Source organism: Prionailurus bengalensis, chromosome X (assembly GCF_016509475.1).
Source record: "Prionailurus bengalensis isolate Pbe53 chromosome X, Fcat_Pben_1.1_paternal_pri, whole genome shotgun sequence".
Taxonomy (NCBI): Eukaryota; Metazoa; Chordata; class Mammalia; order Carnivora; family Felidae; genus Prionailurus; species Prionailurus bengalensis.
Genome location: NC_057361.1, coordinates 20,753,408 through 20,774,386, shown reverse-complemented (window position 1 = coordinate 20,774,386; position 20,979 = coordinate 20,753,408). Strand labels below are relative to the sequence as shown.

The following is a 20,979-nucleotide window of genomic DNA, read 5'->3' as shown; positions in this document are numbered from 1 at the left end:
ACTAAAAATAAAATAAACTGCTTGGACAATCACAACCAAGAGCTATGGCAGGGCTGAATGGTAAAGTTTCATCTCTGATGTGCGGTTACTTCTTCTACAATGGCAAAGGTGGCTGTTTTATCTAATGCATAGTAAACAACACAGAATGTCCAGGGAAGCAGACAAAGGAATATGTTCAAGATGAAAAAAACAAGAGAAAACCTCAGACAAAGTCCTTAAGGAAGTGCAGATAACAGATTTACCTGATAAAGAGTTCCAAGTATGGCCATGAAGATGCTCATCGAGGATGCCTGGCTGACTCAGTTGGTGGAACATGCGACTCTTGATCTTGGGGTTGCGAGTCTGAGCTCCACGTTGGGTGTGGACATTACTTGAAAAAAAATGCTCACTGAACTTGGGAAAAGCATGGATGAACACAGTGAGAACTTCAACAGAGAGAAACCAAGTATAATTAGGTACCAAATGTTCTGGGCAAACACAAAAGAATGCAAAAGAATGAAACTGGATCACCTTCTAATACCATACACAAAAATAAACTCAAAACGGATTAAAGACCTCAATGTGACACTTGAAATCAGAAAAATCCTTGAAGAGAACATAAGCAGTCATTTCTTTGGCATCAGCTATAGCACTGCTTTTCTAGATATATCTCCTCAGGCAAGGCAAACAAAACCAAAAATAAATTATTGGGACTACTTCAGAATGAAAAACTTTTGCATGGAAAAGGAGACAATCAACAAAACAAAAAGACAACCTACTGAATTAAAACAGGTATCTGGTAAGGATATGTAAAAAACTTACACAACACCACAAAACCAAAACCAATTTAAAAAATGAGTTGAGGACCTGAATAGAGATTTTTCCAGAGAAAAATGCAGATGGCCAACAGATATGAAAAGATGCTCAACATCACTCATCATCAAGAACCTGCAAATCAGAGCCACAATGAGAGATCATCAGTTCACACCATTCAAAATGGCTATTATCAAAAACACAAGAAATAACAACCATTGGCTAGGATGTGGAGAAAAGGGAACCCTTGTACATTGTTGGTGGGAATGTAAATTTGTACAGCCACTATGGAAAACAGCATGGGGGTTCCTCAAAAATTTAAACACAGCAGTATCACTATACAACCCCAAAATTACTTTTTGGAGTATTTACCCAAAGAAAACAAAAACACTAATTTGAAAAGATATGCACCCCTATCTTTGTTGCAGCATTATTTTTAATAGTCAAGATAGGGATCCAACATAAGTGTCCACTGATACGCAAGTGAATATGTGATGTGTGTAAAGATATAGATACATACACACACACACGTGTATACACACACAATGGAATATTACTTAGCCATAAACAAGAATGAAATATTGCCCTTTGTACCAACATGGATGGACCTACAGGGTATTATGCTAAGTGAAATAAATCAGACAAAAAAAGACAAATGCCACATGATTTCACTTTTATGTGGAATCTAAAAATCAAAATGAAAAAAACCCCCAGAAACTCATGAATAAAGAAACTAGGGGTTGCCCCGGGGCAGGGGGTGGGTGAATGAATTATGTGAAGGGGATAAAGAGGTACAAATTTCCAATTATAAATTCAATCACAGGGATAAAAACTACAGCATAGGGAATATAGTCAATAATAATTTAATAACTGTGTAGTGACAGGTGGTGACTATACTGATCATGGTGAGCATTTCATAATGCATATAACTGGTGAATCACTGTATTGTACACCTTAAAGTAATAAAATATTGTATGTCAACCATACTGAAAGAAACTGAAAACAAACAAATGGAAAGATACCTCTTGCTCATGGATTAGAAGAATTAATACTGCTAAAATGTCCATACTTCCCAAAGTAATCTATAGATTCAATGCAATCCTTATCAAAATTCAGTGGCAATTTTTTTTTACAGAAGGAGAACCAACAATCCTAAAACTTGTATGGAACCACAAAAGACCCCAAATGGCCAAAGCAATCTTGAGAAAGAAGAACAAGGCTGAAGGCACCACACTCCGTGATTTCAACTATATTACAAAGCTGTAGTAACCAAAATAGTAAGGCATTGGCATTAATATAGACATAGATCACTGGAACAGAGTAGAGTCCAGAAGTAAAGCCACACATACATGGCTAATGAAATTACTACAAAGGACCCAAGGATATACATTGGGGAAAGGACAGTCTTTAATAAACAATGCTGGGGAAACTGGGTAGCCACATGCAAAAAGAGTGAAACTGGCCCACTATCTTATACACAAAAACTAACTCAAAATGTATTAAAGACTTGAAACCATAAAAATCCTAGGAGAAAACATAAGCTATAAGCTCCTTGACAACTGTCTTGCCAATTTTGTTTTTTAATTTGATATCTAAAGCAAAGGCATGGAATGCAAAAATAAGTGGGACTCCATCAACATGAAAAGTTTCTGCACACCAGAGGAAGACAAATATCGTATGACTTCACTCATATGAAGACTTTAAGATACAAAACAGATGAACAAAAGGGAAGAGAAGCAAAAATAATATAAAAACAGGGAGGGGGACAAAACATAAGAGGCTCTTAAATACAGAGAACAGAGGGTTGCCGAAGGGGTTGTGGGAGGGGGAATGGGCTAAATGGGTAGGGGGCATTAAGGAATCTACTCCTGAAATCATTGTTGCACTATATGCTAACTAACTTGGATGTAAATAAAATATTAATATAAAAAAAGCTTCTGCACATAGGAAACCATGAACAAATGAAAAGGTATGCTACTGAATTGGAGCAAATATTTGCAAGTCATATGTGATAAGAGTAAACATGTCAAAATATAAAGATGTCATGCAACTCTACAGTACAAAAAAGTACCAATCTGATTTAAAAATGGACACAGGATCTGAATAGACTTATTTCCACCAAAGACATACAGGTGGCCAAGAGGCACCTGAAAATATGTTCAACGTCACTAATTACTAGGGAAATGCAAATCAAAAACCACAATGAGCTATCACCTCACACCTGTTAGAATGGCTGTTATCAAAACAAGAAATTAACAAGTGTTGATCAGGACTTGGAGAAAAGGGACCCCTTTTCACCATCATTGTTGGTGGGAATGTAAATTGGTACAGCCACTATGGAGGTTGCTCAAAAAGTTAAAAATACAACTACCATATGATCCAGCAATCCCATTTCTGGATATTTATCTGAAGGATATGATAACACTAATTTGAAAAGATATATGTACCACCATATTCACTGCAGCATTATTTACAACATCTAAAACATGGAAGCAACTTAAGTATGCATCAATGTATAAATGGTTAAAGAAAATGTGTGTGTGTGTATATATATATATATATATATATATATATATATATACATACATACCATGGAATATTATTCAGGCACGAAAAAGAAGGAAATCTTGCCATTTGCCACAAATTGTTGGGCTATGAGGGCATTACGCTAATATGTTAGAGAAAGACCAATATTGTGCTGTCTCACTTATTTGTGGAATCTAAAACAACATACAAAAAACCCCGCACTCATCAATACAGATAAAAGATTGATGGTTGTCAGAGGCAGGGGGTGGGTGTGGGCAAAATGGGTAAAGGAGGTCAAAAGGTACAAACTTAGTTATAAAATCCATCATGGGGATATAATGTACAGCATGGCGATTATGAATAATCCTGTATTGAGTATTTGAAAATTGCCAAGGGAGTAGATCTTAAAAGTTCTCATCACAAGAAAAAAAATGTTGTAACTATACATAGTGATGGATGCTAACTAGACTAATTGTGGTGATCATTTCGCTCTATGTACAAATAGTGAGTCATATTATACCCCTGAAACTAATGTTATATGTCTGTTATACCTCAATAAAAAAATAAGCATGAACATAGACATTCTCCCTCCCCCCTTATTTACTGCTGTATCCTCAGGGCTTAGATTTATGCCTAAAGCATAAATAGTATGCTATAAGTAAATGTTTATTGAAGGAATGAGTGGTCAACTTTCAGATTCTCCATGCCAAGAAAACCCTCCATAATATTTTATGATACACAAAATGTTTCTTTTCAATATCCATCTTGAAAATACTCAACTGTGTTCAAGTTGGAGAATGAATATATGTGTGTGTGTGTGTATACATACATACATATATACACCAGATTGTGTCTATACATATACATACATATATATTATTTATATATACCACATTTTGTTTATTGATTCATCCATTAATGGACATTTGGATTGTTTCTATCCTTTGGCTATTTTGAATAATGCTGCTATGAACATTGCTATACAAATATCTGTTTAATTTCTTGCTTTTAGTTCTTTTGGTTGTACACCCAGAAGTGGAATTTCTAAATGTTATGGTAACTCTGATACTGTTTTCCACTGTGACTACACCATTTTATATTCCATTGCAATGCAAAAGGGTTCTAATTTTTCCACATTCTCTCTAGTGCTTACTCTGTGTGCGTGTGCGCATATGCGTGCGCATGTAGAGAGAGAGAATACAGATATATTATAAAGTAATCATTCTAATAGTACTGCTGTTGTTTAAGACTTTTGATTTTACAAAACATATAATTCAGTTTGTGGATCTGAATTAATTTCCTGCTTGAATTTTTTTGACGGTTTCAAAAATGCACAAGTAACAGGCAACAGAAAAACTTCTTACTATGCAAGTGGCTAATTACAGAGAGTTGGTCAGGACAGGGGCTCACCTCCTAATGGGGTGCCTTGGTCAAGTTCCTTTGCATTCATTACCTCTAGGGTTGTTGGGTGGATTGAACTGTGTCATTCTTGAAAGCCCTTTAACAGCACCAAGGCACATGTCAGGTATTGTTTATAAGGGTTAGTTTTTGTTTATTGATTTGGCCAAAACAAACTCTTTCCTTGAGTTCCACAATGCTTACCAGAAGTCCAAACCAGATGTAACTAGGATGTTTTTCTTTTCTGTTTTTTGTTTGTTTGTTTGTTTGTTTTTGTTTTTGGCAGTTAAGCTGGAATCTCTCTGAGATGCTGAAAACTTTGAAGGCATTTGTCAGGACATTAAACGCCTCACTAGATGTGAAAAACTTCTTGAAAAGTTTGTAGGAAGAGAAATAGAAAATTAGTTTTACTGGGACAGGACTAGATAGGGTTATGTTCTTGGGAGAAAATTTTATAAATGGAAATCTCTCAATACAGTTAAAGACTTAAATACCTTTTCTTTATGAAAATGCCTTGCCATGGTCTTCATTATTTTTATATTTCTAAAGTGCTTTTCTTCCCAGGAAGCTCATTACAAATCTGTCTGCCGGCCTGATTCTATTTCACTCCTTTGCAGAAGAATCATGCTTCATAATGCACCAGAAACAGATCACAGAGCTCACAAACTGAGACCCAGAGTTGTTTTGCATAGGTACCGCATTATATGAAGTGTGACATCACTGTTTATCATTAAAGATTCAAATTATTTCATTACTGTGGGCATAATATTCTCAGTTATGAGCTTGAGTCAAACCACACTAGACAAGCCCTAGATTCCTTAGAAAATGAGCTTCTAATGGAAATGCTGACATCCATTAACAGTGGGAGAGCTAATGGCTGCCACTATAAATATACTTCAAGATTACAGTAATAAAAATACATATTTTCAATTGACTGCTAGAAATTCAAGGATTCTTTTAAAGTTGCTATTAATAATAGGCCACCCTATCCTTTTGGCATTTGATTTTATCTCATAAATGGGCTTCCTATAAGGTAATGCTGTTGTACTACAGCATTTTTTTTTCTATTTGATTTTGCGGGGGTTGGAAGCCTTTTGGCAGAATTATCAATGCCTTTAATGTAAGGTGAATAATTGGTAGTTTCTTAGAACTGTGAATTTTAAATCTGAAGCGGTTCTTTATGATCAGCAAAGCATCTCTATTTGTAGAGAAAACCTGAGATCCTAAGATGAAATGGCCTAGAGCTGGTAAAAGGGGGCGGGGTGATTGATGATGTACCCCGAGGCTCTAAAATTCCCTCACCTATGTCATTACTGCAGTGCCCTTTGGCCTCTTCTCCTTGCCTCAGTAATTTTTCTCCCTTATGGCGATCAAAGTAATGCCTATTCATTACAGAACTTTAGAAAGTAAAGAAAAAAAGGGGAAGAGACTAAAAATCACCTGCAGTCCAACTGCCCACATTAGTCACAGGGATGTTGCCTCAATCTCTTCTCCATCTGCACGTATAGATTTCCTTTTACAAAATGGGATCATGCAGAACATACTGTTCTCACATCAGTTTTACATTGCAATAGCTCACCAACATCCTCACGTTACTAAATATTCTTGAAGGTCTTTTCATCAGCTGCCTAGTGTATCATCTCAGAGTTGTGCACGATTTCTCTAACCTTTTTTAGGGTTTTGGGGTTTTGTCTGTTATGACACTGCAACAAATACCCATGTATCCAATAAGTATTTATTTATATCTCTGATTCTCTCTTCAGGAAAAAAAGTTTTTACACCTCTTCCCAAATTACTCCTTAAAGAGGCACGGCTATTTTACCCTCCCATCAGCAGTAATAGGTGTGTGGTCTTTTTCCTGAGCCCTAACTGGTACTGGCCATTACATTAAAAAAAAAATTGGGGAGAGTAACATCACCAAGATGGTGACAGGGGTCATTCCTGACTTCGCTCCCCCTCACAAGAAGAATTAACAACTCTTCATAGACAAGACACCAGTGAGAGGATCCTAGCACATGGGGGTGAAGCTATATGCTGACCTTGTTGCCCTGAACCCAGGCCAGCCAGCCCAGTCCAGCCCATCACACAGAGAGGTCTCCGCTGAGCCTCCAGTTTTTATAGTGGAAAAATGGAGTCCAGGGCAGACATCCCACTCCCCCAGCATTGTAGGTCACTTCTTGGGAGCCCTCACTCTGGTTTTACCCTACAGGAATCACAAGGCAATCTGCGGGGATGGACCAGTGTGAATATGACGGGGAGGGGCTTCCAACAACCCATGCCCATACTGGCATACTGAGTTCCTACCTGCAGTGCCCGAGTAGTCGTCACAGCTAGTGGTTTTGCTGATCTGCAGATCCAAGACGGTGGCACAAATGAGTTCGGGGAACTCAGTGGGGCCCCATTCTGCCCAACTCTGGTCCTCAAAGAGATTTTGCTGGCCCTGTAGGCTGGTCTGCCTCTGTGCAGGCAGAGAAGCTGAGTTACAGCCCTCCGCCCCACCCCTACCCCACTGCTGAGTAACACTCCCAACCATGCCCACCCAGAAAGGCTGGCAAGAACACCTGGGAGAGCTACGCAGTCCAGCCACACTTGGGCCAAGAGTATGGCAGGCAGAGGCGATTGCCTATAAAGCCAGTGCTACATGTGGAGGGTTCACTGGCTCTATCCAGACAATGGGACTAATTCATAGCCTACCCACTACTGAGTGTAGCTCCTGACCCCTCCTTACCAGAAGGCCTGTTGTGGAAAAAGTGGGAGCCTATTTGGAACTGGGCCTACGGTCCCCCCAGGCAAGGGAGTGAAGTCATAGCCCCATCCACTGCTGAGTAAAGTTCTCAGCACCATCCAAACAGAAAGCTTGGCTGTAAGACCCGGAAAGCTGCATAGCCCATCAACATTTAAGCAGAGTCCAACAGGCAGAGCTGACAGTCCACAGAGCAGAGCTGGGGCCCTGTTCAGGCAGGGAATGTGTGGCACAGGTTGGCTTGAGTCAAGACCATAAACCAAAAACCTTTGTGGCCTTGGAGATACTTCTCTTGCTGTGCCTGGGCACATAAACTGATTCATAGCCCTGTCCACTGAATACCATTTCCAGCCTGCCTGACCAGGGAACCTGACTGGAACACACAGAAAACTGTGGATCCCAGCCAGCAGGCGTCCTTACAACAGCCCTTGAACAGAGACGAGACCCTAGCCCATGATGCTCCTCATCTGCTGAGCAAAATAGGTGGACCCATTGTAGCCAGGGGGTTCAGTCTACAGCCTTGCCTGATTTAGGTACTCGAACTACCAGCCACATAGGCCCCATTCTCTTGCCCAATGAGGGCAGAGAAGCCAATTCATAGCCCCACTTACTGCTAAGTACAGTATGGACTCCTGCCAGTCTAGTAAGCCAGACCAGAGAACCAAACCAGCGATCTTACCAACTAGTCATACCAGTGGCACCCCTACCCCTGACCTCAGAGCTCAGCCAGGGGCCGCACCCAGAAATCGACCCTGGCAGCAAAACTCTACCTGCCTAAGGACACTACCAGCTGACATGTCCAGAAATCCAAACTGAGGTGACTGGCAAAGAGCTATCTCTGCCAAAGCAAACCTGCAAAGTCTGGAAGAGGAGACCGCTTACTCAAAAGTGCAGATACCAATGTAAGGAATCAAGGATCATGAAAAATCCGGTAAACGTGACACCACCGAAACAAACCGCTAAAGCTCTAATAAATGACCTTAAAGAAATGGTGTCTATGGACTGTCAAAGATTTCAGAATAATCCATTTAAAGTTTAGCCAACTAGTAATACATAGAAAGCTAAAAATTAGGAAAATGATATATGAACTAGAAGCTCAACAAGTAGAAACCATCAAAAAAATTGTAGAGCTGAAACAATACAATGACTGAATGAAAGAATTCAACAGAGAGCTTCAAAAGGGGAGTCAACTATGCAGAAAAACAGTCATCTAGAAGACAGGACATTTTAAATAATCCAGTTAGAGGAGCAAGAAGAAAAACAAATGAAAAGGAGTGAACAAAGCCTACAAGACTTAAAAGACACAATCAAGGGGCATGTGGGTGGCTCAGTATGTCAAACGTCTGATTCTTGATTTCAGCTCAGGTCATGATTTCACAGTTTTGAGACTGAGCCTTGTGTTGGGCTCTGTGCTGGGCTGGAGCCTACTTAAAATTCTCCCTCTCTCCCTCTGCCCCTCTCCCCCCCCACACACACTCTTTTTCTGTCAACAAAAAAAGATACAATCAAGACAAGCAATATTTGTATTAAGGGAATTCCAGAAGGAAAAAAATGAGAAAGAAATGGGTACAGAAATTAAATTTAAAGCAGTAATGGTTTAAAACTTCCCAAACCGGGTGAGAGACTTGGACATCCCAATCCATGAGGTACAAAGGATCCCAAATAATATGAACCCCAATAGGGCTACACTGATAGACACTGTAATTAAATTTTATGACAAGTCAAAGACAAAGAAAAAAAATCTGGAAAACATCAAGAGAAAAGAGGCAGATTACATATAAGGGAACCATCAGGAGATTATCAGTGGACTTCTCAACAAAATTGGTTCAGGCCAGGGGAGAATAGGATGATATGTCCAAAATATTGAAAGGAAAGAAAATGTCAGCCAAGAATTCTGTATCTGGCAAAGCTGTCTTTCAGAGATGAAGAGATAAAGAATTCCACCCCCCCCCCAAATAAAGCTGAGTGAGTTAATCACCATTAGACCTGCCTTACAAGAAATGCTAAAGGGAGTTTTAGGAGTAAAAGGACACTAATGAACATCATGAAAACTGAAGAAGGTAAAACTTACTGGTAATGGTAAATATATAGACAAAGTTAGAATCTATAATGTGGTAATGGTGGTGCTTAATGTACTTCCAACTCTATTTTAAAAGTTAAAAAACAGGGGCACCTGGGTGGCTCAGTGGGTTGAGCGTCTGACTGTGGATTTTACCTCAGGTCATGATCCCAGGGTTGTGGGATCGAGCCATGTCAGACTCAACACTAGGCATGGAACCTGTTTGAGGTTCTCTCTCTCTCCCCCTCTCTCCCAGTCGTGCTCTCTCTCTAAAATAAAAAATATTTTAAAATAAACAAAAGTTAGAAAACATTGTAAAAATAACCACAACTACAATAATCTGTTACTGGTTACACAATATAAAAAATACGTTATGTGTAACATCAATAACCTAAATGTGAGGGAGGGTGGAGATACAGGTGTGAACTTTAGAAATTCTATTGAAGTTAAGCTGTTGTCAGTTTAAAATAGACTGTTATAATGTGAAAACGTTTTATGTAAGCCTTGTGGTAATCACGAGGGTAAAACCTGGAGTAATTACACAAAAGTACATGATAAGGAAGTCAAAGCATACAGATACCAGAAGACATGGAAACACAAAAAAAGAAAGCAGGATACAGAACAAGGAATTATGGTTCTACAAAAACAGCCATAAAACAATGAACAAAATGGCAAAAGTCCTTACCTGTGATTACTTTAAATTATATTTAATTGGATTAAATTTTCCAATCAAAACACATAGAATGGCTGAATGGATTAATTTGAAAAACATCTAATGATGTGCCTACAAGAGACTCACTTTAGTCTTAAAGACACAAATAGACTGAGAGTGAAGGGATGGAAAAAGATTTTGTAAGCAAATTGTGTACTAAAAAAGCAGGGGCTAACTATACTTATATCACACTAAACTTACATCCAAAAATGGCGAAACAAAACCAAGAAGGTCTTTTACAATTATTACACAGTGATAAAGACGTCAATCCATCAAGAAGATACAACAATTGTAAATATTTATGCACCCAGCATCAGAGTGCCCAAATATAAACAGCAAAAACTAATAGAGCTAAAAAGAGAAAACAACAGGAATACAATAATAGTTGGGGACTTTAATGACACATTCTCAAAAATGGATAGATTATCCAAACAGATAATAAAGAAACAGATTTGAACAACACTAAAGACCAAATGGATCCAATAGAGATATATAGAACATTCTATTCAACAGCAGCACAATACCCATTCATATCAAGCACACATGGAACATTTTCTAAGATATACCATATGTTAAGTTACAAAACAAGTCTTAGCAAATTCAAGAGGACTGAAATCATACCAAGTACCTTTTCTGACCACAATGGCCTCAAAGTAGAAATCGTTAACAGGAGGAAAACTGAAAAATTCATGAATACATGGAAATTAAACAATACTCTGCTGAACAACCAATGGGTCAAGGAAGAAATTACAGGTGAAATAAAAATGCCTTGACGCAAACAAGAATGTAAACAAAACATACCAAAACCTACGGTTTGCAAAGAGAGCAGTTCTAAGAGAGAAGTTCATAGAAATAAATGCCTACCTAAGGAAACAAGAAAGATCTCAAACAACCTAACGCTATGCCTTAAGGAACTTAAAAAAAAAAGTGAACCCAAACTTAGCAGAAGGAAGGAAATAACAAATTCTGGCAGAAACAAATAAAACAGAATAGGTAACAATAGAAAAGATTAACCAAACCAAGAGATGGTTATTTTGAAAAGATAAAATTGACAAACCTTTAGCTAGACTAACCAATAAAAAAAAAAATAGGACCAAAATCAACAAAATTACAAATGAAAATAAAAAAGTAGACATTACAACTGAGGCCACAAAGGATCTTAAGATGCTACTATGATTGACTATATGCCAAGAAACTGGAAAACTTAAAAGAAATGGAAAATTCTTACAAACATACAACCTACCAAAAATGAATCAGGATGAAGTAGAAAATGTGACAGACCAATTACTAGTGAGGAGAATTAATTAGTGATCAACAAACCTCACAGGGAAGAAAGGCCCAGGAACAGATGGCTTCACTGGTGAATTTTACTGAACATTTAAAGAATAATTAATGTAAATCCTTCTCAAACTCCTCAATGTTTTAGAGGCGGAACACTCCCAAACTTATTTTATGAGGCCAACATTACGCTGATACCAAAGCCAGAAAAGAATACTAAAAGAAAACTACAGGCCACTATCTCTGGTGAATATAGAGGCAAAAATTCCCAATGAAATACTAGTGAACAGAATTCAGCAGCATAGTAAAAATATCTTTCACCATGAACAAGTGGTATTTACTTTTGGGATACAAGCATGGTTAAACAGGTGTCAATCTGTCACTATGATACATCACATTGATAGAATGTAAGAAAAAAATCTCATCATCTCAATGGGCACAAAAATCACTGGACAAAATTCAACATCCATTCATGAGAAAACCCCTTAACAAATTAGGTATACAATGAACGTACCTCAACATAATGAAAGCTATAGACAACAAACCCACAGCTAACATGGTACTCCATGATAAAAGGTTGAAAGCCTTTCCTCTCAAGTCAGAAACAAGACATGGGTGCCCATTCTCACTCCTCCTATTCAAGGTATTACCGAAGACCTAGCCAGAGCAATCAAGGAAGAAAACATAAAAGCCATCAGAATTGCACAGGAAGATGGTCTCTATTTGGAGATGACATGATTTTATATGTAGAAAATCTGACAGACTCCACCAAAAAACTGTTAGATCTAATCTACAAATTCAGTAAAGTTGCAAGATGTAAAATTAACATACAAAAATAAGTAGCGTTTTTAAAATGCTAATAATGAATTACATGAAAGAGAAACTGATCGATCCTATTTATAAGACAAAGCAATAAAATACTTAGGAATAAATTTACAAGGAGGTGAAAAATCTCTACACTGAAAACTATAAGAAAGTGATGAAAAAACTTGAAGAACCAAATAAATGGAAAGGTATTTTAGAAGAATATTAATGTTTATAGACTGGAAGAAAATTAATAATGTCCATACTATCCCAAAGCCATCTACAGATTAAACGCAACCCCTATCAAGATTCCAATGTAATTTTTCACAGAAATAGAGAAAAAAATCTTAATTTTTATCTGGAACCTCAAAAGACCCCTAAAACCTAAAGCAATCCTGAAAAAGAACAAAAGTGGGAGGCATCACCCTTCTGATTTCAAGCTATACTATAAATATGTAGTAATCAAAAGAGTATGATACTGGCAAAAGAAAAAAAAAACAGACACCTAGACCATTGGAACAGAACTGAGAACTAAAAAATAAACCCATGCAAGGGAGCCAAGAATACTCAATGGAATAAAGACTGTCTCTTCAACTAATGGCGCTGGGAAAATTGGATATTCACACATAAAAGAATAAAATTAGACCCCTATCTTACACCACTCACCAAAATTAACTTGAAATGGATTACAGATTTCAACATAAGACCAGGAACCATAAAAATCGTAGAAGGAAACACAGGAAGAAACCTCCTTTACGTGGGTCTTGGCAATGACTTTTTGAATAGGACACCTAAAGCACAGGTCACAAATTCAAAAATCAGTGGGACTACATCAAACTAAAAAGCTTTTGCACAGCAAAATAAACCAACAAAATTAAAAGACAACCTACAGAATGGGGAAAATATGTGGAAACCGTGTGTCTGATAAGGAATGAAGATCCAAAATATATAAGGAACTCCTACAACTCAATAGCAAAACCCCCAAATGATCCACTTAAAAAATGGGCTAAGTACCCACAAAGACATTTTTCCAAGGATGCTACACAAAGGACCAACAATTACATGAGAAGATGTTTGTTCAACATCACTAATCAATAGGGAAATGTAAATCAGTACTACACTGACTTATTACCTCCCACCATTTAGAATGGCTACCATAAAAAAATACTGGAAATAACAAATGCTGGTGAGACATGGATTAAAAGGAACCCTTGTGCATGCACTGTTGGCAGGATTGTAAATTGGTGCAGCCATGGTGGAAAATAGAATGGAGTTTCCTCAAAACAGTAAAACTGAAACCACTATATATATGAGCCAGCAATTTCACTTTGGGGAATATAATCCAAAGGAAAAAAAAAAACCACTATGCCAAAGAGCTATCTGCATCCCCATGTTCAGAGCAGTATTATTTAAAATGGTCAAGACATGAAAGCAACCTAAGTATCTATCAGTGGATGAATGGATAAAGAAAGTAGGGTAGATGTATACAATGGAATATTAGTCAACCATGAAAGAAGGAGGAAACCCTGCCATTTGTGATAACATGGACGGACCTTGAGGGCATTATGCTAAGTAAGTTAGAGAAACACAAATGCATGATTTCACAAGCAGAGTAAGAAAAACAAGCCAACAACTCAAGGAAAAAGCAATCAGATTTGTGGTTACCAGAAACAGAGACAGGAGCAAAAGAGGGAAAAGCAGATGCAGGTGGTCGAGACGTACAAACTTCCACTTATAAGTAAGTACTAGGGATGTAATATACAGCACGAAGACTATAGTTAACGTTGCCGTACGGTATATATTAAAAAGTCGACCCCAAGAGTTCTCATCACAAGGAAAAACTTTTTTATCTGTATGAGATGACAGATACTAACTTATTGTGGTAGTAATGTCAATACATGTAAGTAAAATCATTACACCGTATACCTTCAACTGTGCTGTATGTCAATTACATCTCAGTAAAACTGGAAAAAAATTTTTACATGTTGGGAAGACAAAAATTTTAACAATCTGATATATAAAAAAGGCATCTCACTTCAGTCATTTTGCATTTGTTTACTAGGGATGCTGAACATTTTTTATAGGTCATTTGTAAGTCTTGTGCATTGCCTTGACAAGCCATATGCTCAGTTTTTCTATCAAGGTTTTTGCATTAATCTTTTGGATTTGTAAGCTCTGTTTATATACAAAGATCCATTATTTATGGTTAAATGTTGCAAGAATTTCCCCCTGGGTTTTCACTTGCCTTTTATTTTATCTGATGATGGGTTTTTTTTTTTTTTTTTTTGAGGTACACAAGTTATACACTTTTGTATAGCCAAGCACTGATCTTTTCCTTTATGGTTTCTTTCTTTGCTTTTATGCTCCCACCTAAAGATATTTCTGGAACACACATCTGATGATACCCCTCCCTTAATTAAAATCTTCCAGGGGCTCTTAGGGATGAAAACAATTCCAGCTGTTCCTGGTGCTGCAGCCCCAAGGCCCCGTCAGCCCCATAGGCACTCTGGTTAGAGTCGGCCAGGAAGTATACTTAGGCCTCTCTACTTAGCGCCCTCTGCTTGGAAAGGCACCCCTCCCCCAGCTTCATGGGCTCACTTCCCACCTCAAACCCCGCCCCCCCCTTCCTGTACATCACTGAAGCCCCGGCTTGTACAGCACGTGGTCTCCTGGGGGCTCTGGAGTGGTTTGTAAAATGCGTAACTCCAATGACAAGCCAGGTCTCAAATCGCTAACTGGAGAAATGGCTCTCAGGGCCAGTTTAGGATCCCAAGATGGGACTGAGGTGCTGGGGGCGGAGGCTCCGTGACAAACCAGGCATAGAGCCCAGGCAGCACGGGCAGGGCGCTCCGAGGTGGGGGGGATGGGACGTACATATACGTGGGGGGCCGAGCTGCAGGCGGAGAGCAGAAGGGCAGAGCGCTCACGGCGCCGCCAGCCCAGACCCGGCTCCCCAGGAAGCAGACGGATGGACCGTGTCAGGGAAGGACTCAGTTCTTAAAGCGCCAGCCAGCGGTCACTTGAGGTTCCAAGCCGGAGCTGTCTTACCACCAAGACCCCTTTTACCCACAGAGTCCCGCACCCGAGCAAATGACACTGCTGGCTTTCTAGTCGTTTACGCCAGAAGCTGGAGTCGCTTGATCAGTCTTCCTCCCACGCCGCACACCCCACCTGTCAGCGCCTCCTGGGGGCTCTACCTGCAAAGTGTAGCCACTGAGGAGGGCACCTGTTGGGATGAGCACTGGGTGTTGTGTGGAAACCAATTTGACAATAAATTATATTTTTTAAAAAAAAGTGTAGCCAGACCACGATACTACATGATTCCATTTAGAGGATATTCTGGAAAAGGCAAAAACCGTAGGGACAGAAAACTGATCTGTTGCCGGAGGCTGGGGGAGGGGGTGACAAAGGATCTCGTGGGAACTCGGTGGCCAATGGAACTCTCCTAAGACCTTGACTGTGCGGGCGGCCACATACCCTGCTGGTGCTTATTAAAACTCACAGAACCGTAGGCTGAGAAGGGTGGGTTTCACCTTAAGTCAGGTATACTTTAAAAAATCCGGGGAAAACAAATCTACTGGGCCTCCAACCGTTTCTCACCTCATGTAACCTTGGATTCTTAAAACAGTGCGCTCGACCCCATTCTCCCAGCCCCAGCTCTCCTGACTCTTGGACCCAGAACTCCAGGGGTCAAGGAACTATCCCGAGTTTTTTCTTCTCAGAATAAAGGCCAAAGTTCTTACACAGCCACCAAGAGCCCACGGGACACAGTTTTGTGTCACTTCTGTGGTGACTTCCTCTTAACCCCCTCCTCCCCGGGGTGACTCCACTCCGGCCGCCATGGCCTCCTCGCTCCTCCCTGGACATGTACCGCATGCTCCCTTCTGGGATGTGTTTGCCCCCGATTTCCAGTCACATGGGCCCCGGGCCCTCATCTCTTTCAGGTCTTTGCTCAAATAGCCTCTCCTTGTGGCCTTCGCTGGGCACTGTAATTACCTTTGCTGCCCAGCGCTTCCCCACCTCACACCCCCATCTTGCTCTCCTCTCGTTTTATTTTTTCTCACACCCCATACATCCATCTGACATACATGTATCTCATTCCCTTCGTTTACTATGGGAGTCCTCCTCATATCGATGAGGACAGGGATTTCTGTGTCCCCCTACCCTTCCGTGCCTAGGACATTACGATGTGCCTGGCAGGTCGCAGCCCCTCCAGTTACATTTGGTAGCTGGAGTCAAGGCAGGCGAGGAGGAGAGTCCCAGGAGCCAGCAGAGATGGCCACCTGTGTGTCGGCGTCTGGCCGTCCCTGCCTTTCACTCCCCTCCTCCCCGCGGGTAGTGTCAGGCATCGAGTGTGGTACGGGGGCGTGGGTGCCCGCCTGGTGGGGTGCCAGCTCTCTTTCCTGCCCTGTTTCGCCACCAGCTCGGAAGACTAACTTAACAGACCCTTTCTCCCCATTTTCTCTCTAGAAGCAGATGTTCCAGGAGAGGAGTAGCCGGATGCTGCAGGCCTTGTCCCCGAAGCAGAGCCCAGTGAGCAGCCCCACCAGGAGCCGGTCCCCGTCCCGCTCCCCGTCACCCACCTTCTCGTGGCTCCCAAACAAAACCTCACCCCCCTCCTCACCCAAAGCAGCCTCAGCCTCCATCAGCAGCATGAGTGAGGGGGATGAGGATGAGAAGTAAAGGCTGCTGGCAGATGAGAGCCACCCCGCGCGGGCTGGGGCGGGGGCGGGGTCACCGGGCTTGCCTGGGTGGGGTTGGAAGGGTCACAGTCGCAGGGGCAGCGGCTCAGCTAAGGTAAGGCCTGGGGACCAGCTCTCCCCCAGTCTCCACTCAGCCTAACATGTGGGCTCTGCATGGAGGTTTCTAGCCGGACAACCTTTACAAACCTTCTTAGCAGCATCCAGAATCACTCTACTTTAACCTTGCTAAGGAAAGATGCAGAGCACCCCCAGGAGACTTGCACCCAGTGGGGTGTCTTCTGCTTTGGTCCTTCCACCCGCCCCCACCAAGTTCACCACCCGTGGAAGCGGCCATTCCCTCAATCCGCTACTTGCAGCTCACAAGGGCCCTGCACGTTGCCTCCTCCCACCCGAGCTCTGCCAGAATAAAATGGTTTCCCATAGAGGTGGCGAAGTGCTTCTGACATAGCCAAGTTCAAGACAAATTCCGACCTTCTCAGTTCAGCCACTGAGACCTGATGTTGCAACACATCTATCCTTGCCAGTTCCAGGAACGTGGTGCACAGATCAAGACACGCTTTAGGCCAGATACGTAAAAGGTCATCTAGCACGAACCTTAACTTCTTACCCAAAAGAGTTTTGTTGAGAATGCCACGTAAGGCCTAATATGTTCCTGGTTGTATTTTTTCATCTTTGGTTCGACTTCACAGCCTTCCAGAAATTACCTTTCTCTGTGGGAAACGCAACAGAGAAAAACATTTTGTGTATGTGTGTGTGCGCACGTATGTCAAGAGGAGCTGCTCTGCTTTGGCTCCGAGTTTAGCAGATGCTCAAGGTCTCCTGGAGCTTCTCCTTAAAGGATGCTAACTGTGGAATGGCTTTTCCCATGTCTGACCACTTAACAATTTCATAGACCTCAAGTAACCATTTGATATACCAAACCACATAGTATACCAATAGGGGGTGCTACCTGCACGTATCTGTCCTATGTATGCTCCAAATACGCTCTCCAGGGTGTAGACCATATGCAATACGAATATACGGTGGTAGCATTTTACAGTACCCTCCCCTGCTCTCACCCTAATACCCTGGCTGAAATCCTCGGTCTAATGAACTACCTGGTTCCCTTGTGACTTGGGCACTTTGTCAAAAACTCATCCTGGATTCCTGTAGAAATGTCTTGTCCCAACCAGGAATCGAGCATGTTGTTCTCATGGCCTCCCGTAATAGTTCTGGAGGGAGGCTCTGAAGAGTTTCCCAGAGCAGTGTCGGAATCTCAGTTTGATCTCAGCATAGACATGCTCTAGGTTGTTAGACCGCTACCCCGCCCCTAGGTTTGCCAAATGGGACGAGGACCCTAAGCACTCCTGTGGAGTTGTGTGAACTTCTTGGCCACTAATGACAGGTCGGGAAGGAGCAGGTAGAGTCAGGGTGTAGAACCACACTCTCAGGTAGAGGAGGCACTGCCCGCCGGTCCCAGTAAAGCCAGAGACAGCTGGGGCCCGAGCAGAGGCCCAAACCAGCAACTTGTGGGAAGAGCTCAGCATCTCTCATGCCACAAACACCCCTCTTCCGAGGCCTCGGGAACCAGCCTTCTGGGCGAGAAGTGGGGCAACCAACGAAGGAAGGTGGCATGTCTTTCCCCCTGGTGTCGGGGTTGAACTACCTCCCTGCCCACCTGGAGAGAAGTGGGGTTTACTGGGAAGCAAGACCATGAGGCTGAGCTAGCTTGGAACCCCCTCGTTGCTGGCACTCTCTCCAGAGTAACGTCGAGCAGTCGTGGGACTGCCGCGGGGGGGACGCGGCACTCTAGAGGGAACCTGCCTGTAGTCAAGGCCCAGAGCGTCACCCTGCTGAGCGAGTGAGGCCCCGTGCTTCCGTTGTGCCCACTCGCTCGCCCCTCCTTCATGCAGCTGGAGCAAACTGGCGCCCAGACCCCGTCTCGGCTGCAGTGAAAGGATGAGAAGAGCCGGGCAGGGCAAGGTGGGGGAGAACAGGGGGAGGAAAAAGGGGAGAAGAGGGGCCTCGAGAGCGGAAAGGTCGTTAGAGGAAACCCGTGCTCTCAAACCACTTCAGGAGCTCTATGTGTAGGAGCAACTACCTTGGGCGGGCTTCTGATGTGCTTACTGCACGGCCCGGCGCAGGCCCGCCCTCAGCTGAGTTGTGTTCTGAAGCAAATAATGTGGGGCTGATCGATCGGGCTGATTACGCGTCTGCGGGCCTTCTGCCGAGTACTGACAGATGCCACCTATGTGACTCAGACTCAGCGCCACGAATGGGAAACGACCAATGTCTGGGATGTTTCGGGGATGGGTCACAACAGCCCACAAGCCGTTCTAAAGCTCACCCTCCGAGCCCCTGCTGTCCTCCAACAGCACCCGCCCACCGTTGTAAGGCCATGAGACTACTAAGAAGGAATGCAGGGGGCGGGATTCCACAGCCCAACAGCCCAACTTTTGGCGCTTCTGGCCATGAGCGTCTTCCAGCCCACCCCCCAGGAAGAGATGGGGGTGCTCTTTGTTCGGGCCGACCAATCAACAGTAATGACCCAGAGTGAGTCAGGGCTGGAGTGAGAGATGTAGAAATTAAGTGCAGGCTCGAAGAGGCCAGCAGAAATGAGACAAAGCGAGGAAGCTTTAGACTGAGGACTAGAGAACAGTAGCGAGGGTTGCAGACGGGGGCCAGGTTACAAAGACGGGCGAAAACGAGGGTGGAGGGTGGAGAGTAGGGGAGCAGTCACCTTCTGCTCCCTTTCAGAGTGTCACTCACCCCCTAACAGGTGAAGAAGGAAGGCTTCCTTTCACAGACACCCAAGGTTAGTGAATGCCCGTGCGGGGTGTGGGTTCCCTGCCCTCCCCAGCTCCCCCGGCTCACCACTTCTCCGTCAGCTGCCACACCCTCTCCCCAGGGCCCTGAAATCAAACACTCACCCTTCCACCAGCTCAAAACACAGGAGAGCTCTAATATCGTAGCCACACCGGACGGCCCGCTTCTGGCAAGCCCGCCCCCATGTGCCAGGACCTTAGAAAAGCAAAGGAAACCAACCTCAAGACGAGCGACCCTGAGACCTAAGACTGCCTTCTGACCTGCTCTGCGGGCTTGGGATCTTGCTCTTTGCCTCGGGCTGTAGTCACTGTGAGTCCATCCCTGGAGGGAGGGACGGGAAGAGCGAGCGTGCGCCTGTGTTCTCTTCAGCTTCAGGACTTCCTTTAGCACCCAGGTGTACCCCAGGGAGACGAGCGAGTTGGCGGCTCAGACTCAGCTGAATCAGATGAGCCCGTTTGGAGCAGAGATGTTCCTGTTCCTCAGGCATCCATTCAGCACTAGTCTTGGCCATCAGACTTTTTAAAAACGAATAAGTTCACGAGGCATTTGCAACTTCTACTTCTCTCTAGAATTGAATTTTTTGTTGTGTCACTGCGATGTGCACCGGGACAAAGCCATAAGAAGAGCACACACTCTTAAGACTCTGCTGTACATACAAGAAGACGGAGACTCATCTGGGTTAAAGTACGACCTTACGCCCAAGCATTTGCTCTGGTGCTGAATAACGCGAACTACTGGAATCAGCCCTCCACCCCTACCCCCTCGTCCCTCCCCGACCCACCCCCGCTCCCCAGTGGAACACAGCGTTCCCAACCTGTTTATAAATAAAGGGACACGTAATTGCACGTTGGCTTGTCGTGTTTCTTCAAAGTGTGCCTCTGCGTTCGCGTGTACGAGTGCCAGCTCAGAGGGGAAAAACCCAGGTGTGGCGGCCGTCCCGCCCATGGCCAGCTGCGGCCCCGGGACTTCAGAGGGGACTTCAGAGGGCGGGGGCTCTGCGCGGCGCGGCTCGGGGCAAAGGGCCCACACCTGACTGACGAGCTAGTTAGGCTACCCGGAGGGAAGGTCACCGGAGGGACCCCGGTCGGGACCTTGAGTTCTAGGTTCCAGTGCTAACTGGCCTCGTGACCGAGGCCAAACCGCTTCACTTCTGTGGCCT

The 20,979-nt window shown here is 43.0% G+C and overlaps 1 protein-coding gene across 8 annotated transcripts in view; it reads left to right on the top strand.

The window, feature by feature from the left end:
* The window catches only part of PCYT1B (phosphate cytidylyltransferase 1B, choline), a 131,188-nt gene extending 110,523 nt beyond the window's left edge, over positions 1-20,665 (top strand). For 5 of the 8 annotated variants that reach the window (XM_043571485.1, XM_043571480.1, XM_043571487.1 and 2 more), the window contains 3 exons: positions 16,783-16,845; positions 19,774-20,066; positions 20,390-20,665. In XM_043571485.1, coding sequence (XP_043427420.1) covers positions 16,783-16,845; positions 19,774-20,066; positions 20,390-20,459 — 426 coding nt within the window. In that variant the 3' untranslated portion in view covers positions 20,460-20,665. Of the gene's footprint in view, positions 1-16,782 lie in introns of all 8 variants that reach the window. The other 3 variants (XM_043571488.1, XM_043571481.1, XM_043571486.1) reach the window with 3 other exon arrangements.
* Positions 20,666-20,979: the final 314 nt, after the last annotated feature.